Source organism: Chenopodium album, chromosome 17, assembly GCF_948465745.1.
Source record: "Chenopodium album chromosome 17, dcCheAlbu1.1, whole genome shotgun sequence".
Lineage (NCBI taxonomy): Eukaryota > Viridiplantae > Streptophyta > Magnoliopsida > Caryophyllales > Amaranthaceae > Chenopodium > Chenopodium album.
Genome location: NC_137850.1, coordinates 40,192,576 through 40,211,117, shown reverse-complemented (window position 1 = coordinate 40,211,117; position 18,542 = coordinate 40,192,576). Strand labels below are relative to the sequence as shown.

The 18,542-nt window shown below is 32.2% G+C and overlaps 1 protein-coding gene, 1 non-coding gene and 1 pseudogene across 2 annotated transcripts; 1 reads left to right on the top strand and 2 right to left on the bottom strand.

Moving 5' to 3' along the window:
* Positions 1–410: 410 nt before the first annotated feature.
* Positions 411–1,591, bottom strand: LOC145587958 (protein THYLAKOID ASSEMBLY 8, chloroplastic pseudogene; annotated as a pseudogene).
* Positions 1,592–1,643: 52 nt separating this feature from the next.
* On the bottom strand, positions 1,644–1,725 carry TRNAS-CGA (transfer RNA serine (anticodon CGA)). Its single transcript has one exon. It is a non-coding gene; the product is annotated as a tRNA-Ser (tRNA).
* A 13,076-nt stretch (positions 1,726–14,801) lies between these two features.
* LOC145589686 (auxin-responsive protein IAA27-like) lies at positions 14,802–18,025 on the top strand. Its single transcript, XM_081646367.1, has 5 exons — positions 14,802–15,484; positions 16,158–16,387; positions 16,843–16,981; positions 17,568–17,629; positions 17,781–18,025. Exons 1-5 carry the CDS (start codon positions 15,057–15,059, stop codon positions 17,816–17,818), a joined length of 897 nt encoding a protein of 298 aa, XP_081502493.1. The 5' UTR covers positions 14,802–15,056; the 3' UTR covers positions 17,819–18,025.
* The last annotated feature ends 517 nt before the right edge of the window (positions 18,026–18,542 follow it).

Below are 18,542 nucleotides of genomic sequence, written 5' to 3'. Positions count from 1 at the left end.
TTGCTCCTCAATCTAAACGTGTTTTGTCGAGATATAAAGCATAGTCTAGATTCTAGAAGAGGCAAATGGTTAATTGAACCAGTTTCTGTATGATTAATTTTTTTGGTTTGTCTTGCTTTTGGTCCCTATAAAATAAAGTTTTGACAAAGTTAATATTCATGGAATAAGGAAAGTCTAATAATATACTACTAGTCTACCACCCTATTTCTTAAACTCTCTTTAATTGTTAATAATTTGTGTAATTGCTTGTAGAAATGGAGGGGATAGAGTTGAAGATACAATTCCTAAAGTTTGCTATTTGATTTTTTTTTTTTTTTTAATTCAATAAACTTGAAATCATTTCTTGTTTGCTTTATAAATAATGATAATGAGAAAATTACATATAAAAACTTGTAAACAAAAGTTCCATCTTAGAAAATGACTCTTTACAATTGAGCTCCTTTGGCAAGAATGGCAACTATAAACTAATAAACATATACTTAATTAATAATACACAACGTAGCGATTATTATGAAATAGGGTCATACATACCCGCATACAATTGTGTTACATCCACAATGAACAAGTGAACAACATAAGATACTAAAATCACATATCATCCCATAATTTACAAGGGAGTATTCGGGTAATATACCTAAAAAGTCTAAAACAAAAAGAATTATCGACCAATCTTCAGGATTACACAAACCAACTCAATTCCAATCGACACATAATAAAAGATAAAACCGCAAACTCAATTAGCACCTCGCCTTCCCAACCCATCTCGAAAACCACACACTAAACCCCAACTCGACCCAAACAAGCATTAAGATACACCTCAAGACCCACCTCAACTTCTCTCCCCAAACTCTCCTCCCCAAACCTTTTCAACCCTTTACTCAAAACCTTAGCCAAATACTCATCAATTTCAACACCCGACCCACTACACCCCCATCCACATTTCTTCATAACCCCATAAACCCTAACCATTGATTCCCTCCTCTTAGCCCCAATCAACGCCTTCACCAACCTACTCAACCCCCTCTTATCCTCCCAATCAATCCCCCCTTTTCCACCGTCGATCTCCATCTCCAACCCCTCAATCAAACGGTCAATATCTTCCTCCATTCCACCCTTCTTATCCAAAGCTAACACCAAATCAGCGTAAAGGGGTAAATCAGTCTTGTACCATGGTTCTGATCGGACGGTGGAGAATACGGTTAAAGCGAGGTCGCAGTGACCTTGTCGTAGAAGCTCGCGTAGAGTAGCAATTAAGTCGGCTTTGATTAAACGTACGAGTGTCTTGTTAAGGGTTTCGTGGACTGTTGTTCCGGTTGTTCTTTGGGCCCGTTTTAGGGCTTGGACTGCTTGGATTGCTTCCGTGCTTAGCACTCGGCCTTTTACTAGTGGCCCACGGTTGTCTCTTGGCCCACAATAGATGCTGGGCCTGGGATTGGGCTTGGAGAGAGAAAGTTGGGTGGTGAAAGGTGTTAGTTGTGACGGAAGTAGGGTGGTTGCCATTACTGAGGTTTTTTGGGGTTGAGTTTTGTTTCTGGGTTTTTTATGGAGAAATACGAAATAATTGATTTGATAAGGGGAAATTTAAAAAAAATGAAGTGACAAAAATGGGTCTAGGAATGTAATGAAGGATAAATGGAAAAAAGCGTCGACAGCAGGATTCGAACCTGCGCAGGCAAAGCCCAACAGATTTCGAGTCTGTCTCCTTAACCACTCGGACATATCGACTTACATATTGGAAACGTGCCTACTTTGATATTCTATGTTTATCATTTCAGTTTTTTAGTTAAGAATTCATCTTCAGATTCTTTACTAGTAGGTACTCCGTAATAAATGGACATTATATATATCAGATATTTGTGTTTCACTAATCTTAACAGTCTTGGTTGAGTTGTTAAAATAGTTCCGTCATCAATCAATCATCAATCAATTAACCTATACTAAAAGCAAACCTAAAGTGACACTTGTCACGATATCATTACAAAATTTCCCGCCTTTTTTACTTTCCTTTTTTTTTTTTTTTTTTTTTTGTGTGTTTGTTGTTGAAATTTAATGACTTCCATTTTATAACATACAAATAATTCTTATTTCCATTTTGATAGCACATTTAATCCAATCATACTCAATTAATTTTTTTAACATATATTCTTTCTATATACGAGATATCTATTAATTACAAATATTGAAATATACTATAGATTAAAAATAAGGTATTGAAATACATCATTATCTAAGATTATTATAATATTATCAATTTTTTTCCTATTTGACAGTCTAATTTATTTAAATTAAAAATAGAAAAATAATTTTGGTAGCATACTTTGAATAAATCTTAAAATTATATCTAATGTTTACAAGAACAACTAAACAAAATCATAAAATCATTCTATTATATTATACTCCCTCCATTTTTTATAAGCTAGAATTATCGAGACACAACTTTGACCATCTATATTTTTAATTAAATATTATTAAAATTATGGAAATAAAAAATTATAAAAGCAAACATTATGACAATAATCCAACAACATAGGATGTGTTTGGTAACTAGCTTATCTGACCTACATTAGCTTATTGACTATTAAATAGGTCAATTCAAGGTGTTTGGTACGTAGCTTGTTTAAAGAGCTTATTCCACTAAATAAGCTCTTTTTCAAAAAGCTCCTTTTGGGAGCTTTTTCAATTAGCCTATTCAATTCTTATATTGAAATGACACTTATATCCCCATTTAATTAAAATTTCTAATATGAACTACCTACCCTACAATTGGTTTATTGGTCATTTCACATAATCAATTAGCTTTAAACAATCAGCTATTTACCAAACACTTTTCTACAATCTAATTACTTTGATCTATGCATTTATGCAATGTAAAACCCCTACTACTCACTAAAAATATATATTTTAAAAAAGTTAATTACATAATACTAATTATCATAAAGTAATATAAAATCAACTAAATTTTTATATTATGCCGGTCAAAGTGTGTCAACAAATTATAAGGACAAATGTACATGAGTTCATATATGGGTCAAAGTGCGTGAACAAATATAAGCTAATATTTTCATTTTCTTATGTAAAACCTTATAGCTTCTAAATTTCTATTACTATATTATTTATTTTTTTAATAAAATTCAATTCAATAACCTTTATGAATTTGGTATTAATTGGTATAAATTAAAATTCAAGTTATTTTGTTACAATTTTTTTTTTGGATAAATTATTGTTGAATAATTAACACCATCATTTATAATTTTTGTTGTAAAGTTTAATTATGACCGTGCATGGCACGGGAGTTAACCTAGTTTTACCTAAAGGATTGAACTTGAGGTTTTGTCAAAAAAAAAAAGAAAAAAAAAAAAGGATTGAACATGAGATCTCTCACTAGGTAATGTCTGAGTCATGCTCGGTTATTTTTTTTTTACAAGAGAGTCATGCTCGGTTATTAAAATTAGTAGGGAGTACTAATTAAAATATAGAAATCTCTATATAAGTGTAAATCATTAGTAGTCAACCCTCATATAAATAAATAATGAAGTTTGTAAATTATTAATTAAATGTAGTGTGTAAGAAAATGTGCATAATAATAAATAATTTGATAAAAAATAATAAAGCAGATTTTATGAGGGAAAATTCTCTTTTTCAAATATTCTTCTTTAGTATAGAGTAACAGATTATATAATTAAATTAAAAACACTAACCATTGTTCCAACTTTATATTTATACAAACTTATGAAACTTATATGTTTATATTCAATATTGGGCCCTAAGTTTTGGGATCCCTGCTCCATCGATCATCCTACACCACCTAAGAATCGGCACTGATTGCAGTCACAACATGTTCTTTACACATATGTTTTTAACAAGGAATACAAATAAAGTAAATGTAAATGGATAAATTAGTTAGGGGTTGTTTGGTTTACACGGGATAATCAGAATGGAATTAACAAAGGGAAAGAAAAAGGAATGAAATAAAAATACCTTAAATTTTCTATGTTGTTTGTTTTAAAAACAAAGGGAAACAATCTCACTACCACCTGAAAAACCTTCACTTTCCACCTTCTCCGGCCACCACCCAGCCACCAAACCACTCGCCGCACCTCCCTCACCATTCGCCTCCTTTCACTGACCCTCCCCTCGCACTCTCCGCCTCCCGCACAGCTCTCCCTTCCCCCAAAAAACCTCCCTCACGGCCCTGAGCCTTGAAAAACCCTAGAAATCATTCTCACTCGTCGTAAAACCCGTCGGCTGCCCTTCCCCACCCTCGAAACCCTAGCTATTTTTCTGGTTTTTTATGGCGAGTGAGAATGATTTCTAGGGTTTTTCGAGGCTCAGGGTTGTGAGGGAGGTTTTTCGGGGGAGGGGAGAGCTGCCGAGGGGGGGGGGGGGGAATGCCGGCAAAGGGTGCGGGCAGCAGCGACGGTGTGATGGCTATATTTTCCAACGGTTTGGGTAGGTAAGAGGGTGGTGGTGTGGTGGTGACTAAGGAATGAGAATGGAAATACCTAAGGGGGTGAGGAATCAATGGGAATGACATTATTATAAAGTCACTATGAAATTTTTATATATTGATTAATATGAATAGAAAAGGTCATTATGTTAAAAGTAGGGTCACTATTTTCAACATAACGTATACTTCATGTTCACAATAATATTAAAGGTCACACAAGTTTTAATGCCATCCCTACTCACGCATAGTAAAAAAAATGCCCATGAGAAAAAATTCAAGGTATAAATCCATATCCGTTTTTTTCAACGGGACTCGAATTCGATTCGAATATGTCGAGTCCAAAATTTGAAGACTCATGTTCGTGAAAAAGGATTTGGATTCACGGATACGAGCTGGGTCCAGATCCACTACCATCCTTACTCACACATGGTTAAAAAAAAAAAAAACCCACGAGGGGAAATACAAGGTAAAAACCCAAAAATATGCATCTCACTCATGGGCAAAGAATAAATGTCCATGAGGAAAATTAGAAATGTCCATAGCCATGACACTTTTCAAACGCTACAGACCTACAATAGTTATTGGAGTTCATTAATTAAATCTAAAAACTACTATTTTGACCAACTTAACATATTTAAAAATAAAAATTACAAATGTTCATAATTCATTTACCATTTTGATGTATTTTATACACTTTGAAAAATCACAAAATCACATTTTTCTACTTAATTTGATAATTATTAATATTTTTATTATTATTGTTAGTTATCATCCTATTATTATTTTATATAATATTAATAGTAATTTTTAATTTTTTGAAGGAAAATTGGCTTAAAATAATACTCCCTACCAACTATTAATGGTGTGTGCAAAATAATACGAGCTCAACTATTTGTTATTAGCGGTACCGGCCACCTTTGTACTATATGTGCAAAATAGTACGCCGGTCACCGAAAAAATATTCCGTCTATATTTATATTATTTTATTAATTTTATGTTTTCTTTTCAAAATACATATATTTTGTTAAAAATTTCTTTATGATCCAAACTAATAATGCCCTACCCCTTTGTCAGGCTTTTTCCTCAAATTCACCAACCAAAATAATGTGGGAAATTTTTTGGATTTTTTAAACCAATTATATCAAAATAATAATGCATTTAAATACCCAATTTACTATTGTGTGGTAGTGAAATTATACAAGTATTTTGAACAAAAAATTTAAATACTTCGTACATATTAACAATTCAAAAAAAAAATATGCCTAACAAAAGGGTGGGGTATTATTTAAAACAATAATAATAATAATAATAATAATAATAATAATAATAATAATAATAATAGACATAGATAATACTTTTTCGGTGACTGGCGTACTATATTGCACACATAGTACCAAAGGTGGTACCGCTAATAGCAAATAGTAAAGTTTGTATTATTTTGCACACATCATAGATAGTTGGTGTTTTGGGTGTTTTTGTCCCTCGGGAGAGTTACAGCTCGAAGACTGGTCCGGTGCGGCCTGTACTTGCAAGACAAATGGAGACACCAGTTGGTAGGTGCTCCGCCTCCGACGATCAAGTTAGTAACTTAGGAAAGAAAAAGGTGCGGAAATTTAGGTGGGGATTTGCTCGGGTTCCAAGCTCAGTTGTCTCTATCAAAGGGACAGTTTGTAATAAATGGTAGAACGTGCCCTCCAAAAGAGGGGAATCTCCCTATTTATAGGGTCCTTGGGAATTGTGCCCCTGATTAGGTCTCAGAACCCTAATCAGTGGTGGGCTGCGCCGTTTTACGGCTTTCTCGGGATTTGGGCCTGAAGGCCGTCATCCTCCAAATATCTGGGATGACGTGTCAAGCAGGGATAGGTCCACTTTGGACCACCCTGGGGGCTGACACGTGTCACCCTCTGGTTGGTCCGCATGGCGAGGTAAAATACCCTAAACAGTTGGTATTATTTTAAGCTAATTTTCCTTTTTTGAATCATAACAATAATAGTAACTAGACAGAGTGTGGTGTATATTTTTTTATACCATAAGTGTGTAAGGAGTTGTTAAAATAAAATGTCCATGAGAAAAAGTTGAAAATAGGATTGAGAAAGTAGATAGAGAGATAATGACATTTTATTTTTTTGACCATGAATGAGAATAGTCTTAGAGGACTCAAAGGTCCACTAGACCCAAAAAAATATCGTTTACTATCCTAGTTGTAGACAAAGCACCAACAAATTCCACATAACTGGATTTTATAGATGTCCCCTAATCATTTCTCCTACAATACGTAGTTATAACTCAAATCCAATAATTTAAATCGGATCAATTTTGATAGAGTATAAAATATAATCTTAGGTGTTAACCATCAATTTAAGCTTTTGATTGAGTTGGTCCACTAATATGGTATTAGAGCCAACATGACATAAAGGTCACAGATTCGAATCTCATCCACCCCGATCTATAAGTGGAATATTAAACGCCGGATAATAGAGTATTTTGCCAAATTGGACCATCCCTACAAACACCATCAATACTTGTATAGTTGTATATATAGTTACATTATATATCCAGGTACGGAGTACTTGATCTTTTAAGAGAGGAGTCTCTGGCACAAACTTTATGTTGGAGTCAAGAAGAAGTCACCGATAATGTTCCCCAATCCCCCAACGAATGATACCACACCGTCAGATCTCTATAAACATCAAATCTGGATGGTTAGATTTTAATAGCACGCCCAATCAGCTTTTGTTTTGCAACATTATTATTACTATAGATACGGGCGTGGGTTGCTTGGGATTTAACCTGTCCAAATAGTTTTAACATGGTAAAACTATTAATTATTTACTGCATGCAAAACACAGTAAAAAAAAAAAGTCAAAATTATTACTAATAATATACTCTATTGATCATATTAAAGTAGTGTAGAATTAACTTTGGTTTAATTATTAATTTGTTGTTTGCTTTTTAAATGAAATGAAATCATCATGATGATTGTTTGGACTTTTGGCTTACATTGTGTTTGGCCACTTTGAGTTTCTGACTTTTTTGCAGCTGTTTCTGCCATTAAGTTAGGGGAAAAAGGAGAAATAATAAATATGATTATAAACTTCAATTATAGACTGGATATTTTATGTTTGGTGATTAATTATTATGGTGTGTTTTTTCTTTTTAAGTTGAAGTTGGTTATCTTGGTATACTATATATCAGAAATTGACAAATCCCTTATTTGTTGTAAGTATAATTGTCAAAGAAACTACGATTAAAGGTGTGGGGAATTTTAGAAAAAAATGCTAGGTATATTTTGGAATGATTTTACCATAGTTATGGTGAATGCATGTTTTTCAATAATCAAAGAAGTTAAAAAAAATAAATAAATAAATAAAAAAAAAAACCATGTAATTTTACCTCTATTTATATCACAACAATACTGTAACACACATTTTTGTATGTAGCAGTCAATAATAAAAATGAATTAGTTTAGAGTAGTAAAAATCTTTGTCAATGTCTATTGTAATGATGATTTTCTGATCAATGTGTTTTTATTCATAATGAATTTACAAAATCATTGATGAATGGTAATTTAATGAAAATTTATGAAGAATAACACTAGCTAGCTAGCTAGCTAGCTTAGTTTGAGGATGGGGGTGTGTTATCAATTTACCATCATGCATATAATGATGATATTATGATGATATTCATTGCAAAATTCAATTAAAAGATCTAAGCCCAAATTCTCAATATTATTGATGGTTGCGTTTGACAATTAGATGATATCTTATTATTTGGATAGCTAATACATTCTAAGTATAATTATTAGTTTATTGGGTAAAAAATATTTGGTAAAATTAGTTCTACATTCATGGTTATGTTAAACACCTATTATATAATATTGTTGCATGTAATTTCAAGTGTCTTTTAAACCTATTTTGCATCGATCAACATCAATCATCAATCAATAACTATATACTAAAAGACACACTAACAATGACATATGTCATCTCCTGGTGTGTTTTTTTTTTTTTTTTTTTTTTTTGAAAAATATTAAATATAGTATAAAATCATATAAAGATAATTACTTTAAATAAAAAGGATTTGATATACCTTTCCACACAAACATTTATGATTAGGGATGTCAGTGGGGCAAGTCAAATAGAAGACCCGCCTCATCCCCCGTCCCCGTGGGGCGGGGATGGGTCTTGGTTTGGTGGGTGGTGGGGCAGGGATGAAGATAAAAATCATACCCGCCACGGGTGATGGGGCGGGGGTGGATTTTATATTGTACTCGCCCCATCCCCGCCCCACTCCACTTGCCCCACTTCGTACCCACCTCATCCCCACCTCACACTCACATCTATATATTTTTAAAAACAAAAATATACACCTTTATACTGTTTTCTATATAAAAAAAAGTAAAATAAAATAGTAGATATAATAATTTGTAATACACTAATATTATAACTAAAAAAGTGTGTAATATTAACATTTTTTTTTATTTATTTATTATTATTATTTTTTTGATAATCTATATTAATTGTGTTGGATTGTATATTGGGAGGTGGGGATTAGGAGGGTCGGGCCTGTTCTCTTCAAATTTTTTTCAGTTCACCTCCAATAAGTTCAGTTCAGTTCAGTTAAGTTAAGTTCAATTCAGTTCTTATCTTAATTTCCTTCTCTCATAAAATATTCATTTCAGTTCAGTTCAGTTTAGCTCCAATAAGTTCAGTTCAGCTCAGTTCAGTCAATCAGAACAGACCCTTAGGTGGAGATTAAGTGGGGATGAATATTCAAGTGGGGGGTGGGGCGGGGATTGTTTTGGAATTGTACCCCCCGGGCGGGGATGGGGATGAATTTTAGACCCATCACGGCGATGGGGATGGATGGGGATGAGGATGAAAATTTTAGGTGGGGGTGGAGATGGGGATGGGAAGACCAACATCCGCCCCGCCCTGCTCCATTGGCATCCCTATTTATGACTATAGTAGAAAATATATTAACATAATTTGCAATATATTTTAATTCACAATTTTTTTATATGCGACCTAGTATATCATGCGACAGAGGTTACTTAAGTTACTCGATCAGGGGTTACTCACCCCGCCCTCGTGGCTCTCTAAACACCATAAACCAACGTGGAGCAATTTTTAAAAATAAGAATAAGGATTTAGGTTTTGATCAAAACAATCAACCATCACTAATCATCTCCAAATGTATTGATCTCGATCAACAACTACTTTGACACATACTCAACAATCAAAGAAAGTCGATTCTTTGAATCCATGGAACAAAAACGTCTTATAATTACCAAAATTAGCTCAAATAATGTCACAGAATTTTAAGATGCTTATTGTTCGAATAGAATTATAGTGAACTTAAGTACAAAAATACAGTTCAAGAGTTAAAAATAATAGGAAATCAACTATTGTGATGTTATGATACGTAACCTTCTAGTGGAATCTTTGTTTTTCTCTTCATTACATAATTCAAACACCAAAATCAATGTAATTTATATGATTTAAAATGTAGTTGAAGCAACTGTTATTTTCCCACTGAAATCTCACACTCTTCTCTTACAAAATAACCCAGAATCTCTGAATCAAAATTTCACATTTATTATTGTTAAATCAGATTCAAGATTTCACAGTGAAAGACAGCAAAACGACAGTGTTTCTCGAATCAACACAAACATGAATCCACAAAACACAAATACATTGCAAATTAAAAAAATTAAAGCAGAAAAACTGCCATTTTTTCCGCTGACTGTTCCTAATTTCTAGAAATTTGGATCTATATTGTCTTAACAAAAATTAAAAAACGTTTGATTAAAATAAGATTAGATTAGTTGGGATAAATTAGGCCGGTTAAATTAAGAAAAGTGTAGACAATATAAGTTTATATAAATTCGGACAAAACATGCTATTTATTCTAAGATGATTGTAGACAAAATAAGTTTTTCTTTGTTCCCCGGACAATTTAACACCCAAATAATATAGCAATTCCACACAAATTAAGTTATTTTTCTATACTTATAATTTAAGTTAGAATAAGCCCATTTTAATTTTGAGTAATTCCGTAGAGTATTTGGTTGATTTGTACATAAAAGGCTCGTGGGAGTAGAAGGAAAGCGTAAGGGATACCACTTGAAAGGATTAGAGAATACCATAGTAATATTACTAGTATAGGCGTAACACCTCTAGAGAGCCCCTGAGACTAAAAGTCATCTCACAACCTTAAATACAATTTTTATCACTAGATCAAATATTGTTACTTCTTTGTGACAATAACGAGACATGACTTAGGCCCTATTCTTTTGAGCTTTTGGGCAGAGTAGATGTCAGTATAGCAGAGCTAAGCAAATTTTACTCACCGGAGAAAAGCAAAGCAAAATAGCACTAAAGAATAGGGCCTTAATACTTAGGGTCTTTTCTGATTTACTGAATTGAGCTGAACTGAACTGATTGGAGCTGAACTGAACTGAACTGATTGGAGCTGAACTGAATTAAGCTGAAGAGAATAGGCCCTTAGAGACATACGTCGTTGTTGACACCGAAATTTTGTTAATTATTAGGTGTCAAATATGTATATAAGGAGATAATATCAAAAAATATAAGATATTTATCTTCAGAATCTCATAGATTATTATGTTTTACTCTATGACATTATATATATAGAGAGTCATTTCTAGAGTTTAATGAGGATCACATGGAATGAGTCACAAAGACCCTATCTCCTCCCGGTCGTCGTTTCTAGGTTTAAAGAGGCTCACATGGAATAAGTCACAAGACCCCATCTCCTCCCTGCTACCAAACATTGTAGGTTCATAGTATGGAATAAGCCGACAAGGCTTGTACTATAAACAAATATCAAAACCCTAGCCCTTTGGAGAGAGAAATCAAGAGATCTATGAGAGTTGTATTCCCACAAATTATCAATAAAATTATTGTCCCTGTATATTTTCTTGCCTCTTTATTTGTATATTATAGGTTTGAATTTTTATGGTTTAGAGTCGTATATGACTATCTAATTCTAATGCATAACGACTAAAAGATTATTAAGTAGATGTAATATTCTCTGTAAGATCACCATTACTTAAAAAATGATCATAGCCAATGTTTGGTATATTTTCTGGATGGTCTGCAAAGGTCTTTCCTATAAAGTCGTTTGCAAGCGTGTGATTTAGCTGTCGAATTGTGACGTTAGTTTGGATTGTAGGAAAAAGTTTATAAAAAAGAGCAAAATCTCAAAGTATCTTACTTGGTACTATAAGTATAACATGTGTATTAATTGTATAAACTTGTTTTTAGTATAGTATAAAAATTAAGATTTAAGAGTAAAGAAAGATACTAGTGTATTGATGTAGTACTACTAATTCAGAGCTTCATCTTTGTTATGTCACTCTCTCACACGATCGAGATGTTACTTTCTGTGTGTGTGTTTTTGTTAGCACTGCGCAGTTAATACGAGCCATGCACCTTATTTTATGATAGGAACTTGTTGGTACCACCCTTTAATTTGCTTGCTTTGAATCTCTTTTGGCTTTTCTATGTTTATAGCACGAGGTCGAGTACGTTGTTGTTGTTGTTTTAGTTTAGTAATTAACTAATTACTAGTAGTTGTTAGTTGTAAGCTTAGAGTTGATCGAGTTTGTATCGTGTTTAAATAAGAACGTACTTTTGGCTTTTAATTATCTTTTGTTTTGTGTATGAATAAACAATAGTACATGCTTTGGGGTAGTGATTGAATTAGTGATAGACTGATAAGTCATTGATTTAATCTTATATGAATGGAATGTTTAAGTTGCCAATATGACTTGTAATTTAAATATAAGTGTTAAAAAGTCTCACGTACGTAGAAAGAGGACACGTGAACAAAAGATATAAATCATGAATTTGTGGACATAATTTGTTACGAGCAGTAGGATAACTTCAATAAAACCCAAAAAGACATTTTTTTGGTGAACATTTCTTCAAGTAAACGATAAGGATATAAATTTCATCACACATATTTTCAAGGTGCACATAATTTATATTTACGTTAGTACATAAGACATGTGAAGTCATTCAACATTAAATAATGGGATCTCCACTATTGCAAGGGTCAAACAAATGAAGTAAGCTTTGTACAACAAAAAATCAGCTAAATTTTTGGGGCCTTTGTACCTCATTACTTCATTAGCACCATTAAAATCATTAAAAATAATGCTAAAATAATAAACATAGTCTTGAATTAAGCAATATTAATATGGTAACCAACATTCTTCAGTAAGTTAAAAAAATAGAAAAACAAGAGTAGTTTAAGATTAGGAGAATACTTAGATGAGAAAATGAAGAACCAAATACGGATAAAAAGGTGTTTATGCCGGAAATTCTGCAGTAAGTTGTCGGTGTTAATTGTCTGCTAAATACTCTTTAAAAGGTTAGACAAAGAATAATAAATATAAAAGGGACTGGTCCAACTGATAAATAAACTATGCAAAAGAATATGCTAAACCTTTTCTATTTTCTATTAATTTTTATTTTTATTATAATTATTACTTTATTTTTTTATAATGATGATTGAACAACATCTGCTGTTCAGGCTCTCCCTTTTTTTCTTTACAATTTTAAATTATTTTATCTTTTTTCTTTCTGCTAATAACTTTTTCAAGTTGTTTCCTTTTTTTGCAAAGAAAGAATTTACACTTTTTATTTTGAGCTGATTTTCTATTAGACGGTCTAAACAAGCGTTTTTGTCTTTTAATCAAACTATTCCGTAACTTTTATATCCTAAAAAATACATGTAATTAAGTTTTTTTTTTATTATTATTATTATATTATTATTATTTAATTTTGCTCATTTAATAAACCTACACATACACTTAGGTCATGTTCACTTTACCTTAAAAAAATAATATTAAGTAAAAATAAAAATAAGTTCAGTTCAGTAAAATTAATTTCAGTTTAGTAAAAATAATTTCAGTTCAGTAAAAATAAGTTTAGTTCAGTAAAATTCAGTATTCTTACAGAAAAATTATAATAGAAAATCAGTAAAAAAAAAAAAAAATCCAGTTCAGCAAAAATAATTTCAGTTCAGCAAAAATAATTTTATTTAAGTAAAAATAATTTCAGTTCAGCAAAAATAAGGTGAAGTGAACAGCGCCTTAGCTCTTAATATACTCAAAAACAAATAAGAATTTTATATTAAGTTGTTCATTCCTCGTTCTTAACTTTTTTATGAATTATTTTCTTAGTGATTTAATCTTGAAATAAAGTGTTACAATGGCTCTGTTCTTTTGAGTTGTTTTGCTTAATATTAATAAATAATAAAAATAATAATATAATTAATAATTAGTAAATAAAATTAATTATTAATCAGTAAAATTAATAATTATTACTTAATAATATTAATTTTGTTTGAGGAATGATCAATAATTAATAATAATTAATATAAAAATTATATGACAATTTTCAAAAAATTAAAAACAATTATAAAAACCGTAAATAAAAAATTATAATTATAGTGCTAAAAAAAACTAGAATATTTTAATGATAATAAAAACAATAAAATATGACAATTTTCATTAAGCTAAACGATAATAAATAAGCTAAATAACAATAACAATAATAATAATAATAACTGGCTAACTCTTTTTCAAAAACAAAAAAAAAAAAAAAAAAAAAAAAAAAAAACTGGCTAACTGCTCTGCTGTGCTAAAAGCTTAAAATATGTTTTGCTCAAAAGAACAAGTCCACAATACTCTGTAACTTTTAGTCTTTGTGTTTTAACTCCATAAGCAGAATGTGTATGTTTTGACTATGAACGATTGTCAAAATGTATACTTAAAATAATCTCTCTGTCTCATTTTACTTATCATTATCATATTAAGTTATTAACCCAAAAATTCTAGCAAAAATTAGTAAAGACAAACAAGTAAATAAGACCGAGGAAATATTTGATCTAGCAAAATAAACCCATAAAACATTCACCAATTTTTATATATGGCTTGCCACATCGTGTGCGTAGCTATTATGGTCTTATGGAGGTTACTTTGTTAGTGTTATAGGGGAATTCAGTTAATGTTACAGGGGTTAATTTATCAGTATTATAAATGTTTTTGGTCAGTTTATAAGGGTTCTTAGAACAATTTATAAAGGTTATTCAGGGTCTGTTCTGATTTACTGAACTGAACTGAACTAATTGGAGATGAACTGAACTGAATTGAGAGAAGGAAATTAGAAACTGAACTGAACTGAAATAAAATAAAATAAAGTTAAAAAGAACAAACCCTCAATCAATGTTATAGAGATTATTTATTTATTCTTTTATAAGCGGTCACAGAATATGACCCTCAATCAGTGTAATTTTTTTTTTTTACCAGAATTTGGCTTTTCTTCTGAAATACAAAAATATTCATCATCATTAAAATAAAAAAGAAACTTTGGAGGAGGAGGGGGCAAAGAGCTACAGAAAGGGCCAAGGAAGGTTCTTTTCTGCATCAAATCCATTTCTTTAATAAGTGCATATCTTTGTTCTCTCTCCTCTCCTTCTACCTCTTCATCTACATTTTCCACTTAATTCAAGGTTATATCTCAATTACTTACTGTATTTTTCTCTGTAATATTTCAAGTGGGGTGTTTAAACTTTAATGTCTAGGCAATTTAAGCATGATTACATAGGATTTTCAGAGGTTTCTTCAATGGAAAACTCTGTTCATTCACCCAAATTTTCTCTGAAAACTGAGTTAAGTCTTGGATTACCAGGTTCTGAGTCACCTGAAAGGAAACCTGGGGTTACTATTTTTGGTAAGGATTTTGAAGGAAAAACCCAAAATGGGTCAATTAAATCTTCTTCTGGGGCTAAAAGGGGTTTTTCTGATGCAATTGATGGTTGTGAGAAATGGGTTTTTACTATTAATGGGAATTCTGAGTCTAATTTGAGTAAAGATGGAGGGCAAAATGGTAATAATTTTACTTCTGTGGAGAACAACAATGTCCCTTCTTCTCCTAAACCTGTTCAGGATAAGCAGCCTCAACTTTCTGCTGCTAATGAACATAATTCTGCTCCTGCTTCCAAGTAAGTTTTATTTTATTTATTTGGATAGAGATTAACTTGAATTCTCCCTAAATTTACTGCTATAATTATAATATATGGTTTTATTTGTGTACTTTGTTTAATTAAATACAAGTATAACTTATGTTTGCATGTTTGTCTGGAACTTATATTGCATTGTTTGTTTTCTGTTTTGATGAGTTGTTGACAGGAATTTGTTTGATTGCTCTTCTTAAATTAGTTGTTTTTTCTTTAGATCAATTTGTATACATCTTTTGGTATGCTTGCACAAGTAGAAGGATCTGTGCTGCTTTTGAAGCTGTTCTAAATCTGTGTCTTAAACTAAGTCTTTGTTACATTGTCTTTGATATTGGTTTGGATATTTAGACACTTTGATTTAGGATAAACACTCATACACACCCACAACTCGAACTCGAATCTAGGCGAAAACCGCTGTACTTTAAGGTAAATGGAAGTGTCCTAATAATGAAGGGTAGAAGTGTATATGAGAGGGGTGTTATAATTATCTGAAAGGGATGATAGAACTTTTCATTATGTAATTCAGTTTCGAAATTGTGAAATTTGGATGTCTCTTGTATGATTTAGCTATTCTGTTTAATATAGTTCAGTTGTGATCCTCTTACTTTTGTAAGATTCCTTTTGTGTATATGGAGTATTGACTCATTGTTTGCAACAGGACACAGGTTGTGGGATGGCCACCAATCCGATCTTTCCGAAAGAATACCCTGGCATCTACCTCGGCGAAGAACAATGGACAGACAGAGGAGAAATCAGGAGCTGCATGCCTCTATGTCAAGGTTAGCATGGATGGTGCTCCGTATTTGAGGAAGGTGGACCTCCAAACCTATAGAAACTATATGGATCTCTCTTCTGCTTTAGAGAAGATGTTCAGCTGCTTTATAACTGGTATATTTTATTTCTCTGTCTTCAGTTTGGCTCTTTTGCTGTTTCAGTGGTCTAGATGGTGATATCATTTCATCAGAGTACATAACATTGTCAGTTTCCACTATAAATTAACAGTTGTGGGTTCGTGATCTTTCTCAGTGTTTATATCTCGTGAGGAAATGAATGAATTTCCTACTGCTCTAAATGCTGATATAACATCTATGTGCATGCGAGTTTCCTGATTAGGACATCTATAAGTGAAATGAAGTAGGATGTTGTTGTGAAACTGAGTAGCCACAGTTATCATTAAAATCTTGATTAAACATAGGATTTATGTTGTTTTCCTCGAGTGTCGAAGCATTTATGTTATAAAGAGCTAAATCAATCGGTATAATGAGTTTCCAAGGCATGCATGATCTTGACATAGTCTCAAACGGTTGAAATTGACTGATTTAATATTAATGATTATGGTGCAGGTCAGTATGGTTCCAATGGGCATGTAAAACAGGATGGATTGGCCGAGAGGCAATCAACAGATCTTCAAAATGCTGAATATGTGCTGACATACGAAGACAAAGATGGTGATTGGATGTTAGTTGGTGATGTGCCCTGGAGGTAAGTGCTGTTTGTCCTTCATCTCTTTTTTTTCATAGTAGACTTTGCACTGAAAGAAATGCCTTTTGGTGAGGCTTGGTGGTCGCTAGATTTTCTGGTTGTCAATTACATCAACATCATCCTACTGCACAATTTCCTGCTTCGCAATAGGATTAAACCATAATTATTGTGGCAACCTGGTCCAATGGGGTTTGTTACTGTTCTAGTTGTGTTTCAAATTTAAAATTAACTCATGTAACTCTGTGATAACCATTTTATGTTGAATTCCTTAAAAGTGGTTAGGACCTGTCATGTGTAATGGGATCAAATTGTCATTCTGATCTGGTCGATTGGGTTGTATGTTTGGTACTTTGGTATCATCCCCTAGCCCCTTCCCTGTCTAGCAGCTTTGGTATCATATACCTTCCAAAGTTAAGGGAATAATTGAAAGATATGGCAAGTATATGATTTCAAGCTTGTGGTTTCAAACTAACCTTTCTCAATTTATCATCCAAAGAAATATTGCTTATCTGCTTCATTCAAAGGACATTTATGCTGTTATGCTGATAGCTCTGGACTCTTCTGATCAATTGTTTCTGTGTAACAGGATGTTCACTGAGAACTGCAGGAAGCTTCGGATCATGAAAGGGTCAGAAGCTATTGGACTAGGTTTGTTGTAATAGAACTTTGATAATTTTATGGCTCATTAATGTCAGCTTAATAATTATGTGGATGCCCAAATGTTGCTCAAAGATATTCATTCATTTCCTTTGACAATCTCTTTCGTTGAAAATATTGATGACTCAAATCTTCTTGGCAGCTCCAAATGCAACTGAGAAGTGCAAAACTGAAGCCTGAGAACAGAGTCGGGCAGCATCGGAGCAAGTAAGGAGGCATCTAGTGGAACACCAGGAGCCTTCAAGAGGTTTTGAAATTTAGGGAGTGTTTATGAGTTTATTAGATTTAATGGTTGTGAAAAAAAAGAAGTTATTATGTACTAGATAAATATTACATTATTGTAGACATTTCAAGCTTTTATATTAACCTCCAGAGTTTGGGTGTGCATAGATAGATCCCTTTTATTATGAAACATTTTGATTCAAGAGGCATGAAATTTGGATTTATAAAGTTCAAAAAATCAATAGATGAAAGGGCAAAATCAAAATTAGTCTAATTTTCAATATAATATAATCCCAACGAAAAACTTTAATTCTATGAAAAATCTGGACATCCTAGCTACAAATTCAGCCTGCATCAAAGTCTTTTAGTAAATGATTTGTTAGCATAAGAATAGTTTCTTTAAAATGTAAAAGGTTTAAATTATTATATGCAATTTTTTTCCCCCTTTTTGGCTAAGCTCATTTTCAAGGTTACTATATTTGGATTATATTCGCCAAATTTTCGTTTCAATTAAATGAGTTGCTTAATGCACTACATACTCCAGGGTCCAAATATACACATGTTAATCATGTAATAAATCAAAACTCGACAAGTCATGCATTTGGCTCGACAAAATCTTAGTTTAGGAGATACAGTGTTCAAGTACTGAAGTACACGTTAGGGACTCAAAAACAAGGAGACG

What these genes read in the sequence shown, in the direction of transcription:
- LOC145589686 (XM_081646367.1), top strand. Translation starts at nt 15,057, where the DNA reads ATGTCTAGGCAATTTAAGCATGATTACATAGGATTTTCAGAGGTTTCT. An exon ending in GTTCAGCTGCTTTATAACTG is followed by an intron (nt 16,388 to 16,842) that starts GTATATTTTATT and finishes ATTATGGTGCAG; the next exon opens with GTCAGTATGGTTCCAATGGG. An exon ending in GTTGGTGATGTGCCCTGGAG is followed by an intron (nt 16,982 to 17,567) that starts GTAAGTGCTGTT and finishes TCTGTGTAACAG; the next exon opens with GATGTTCACTGAGAACTGCA.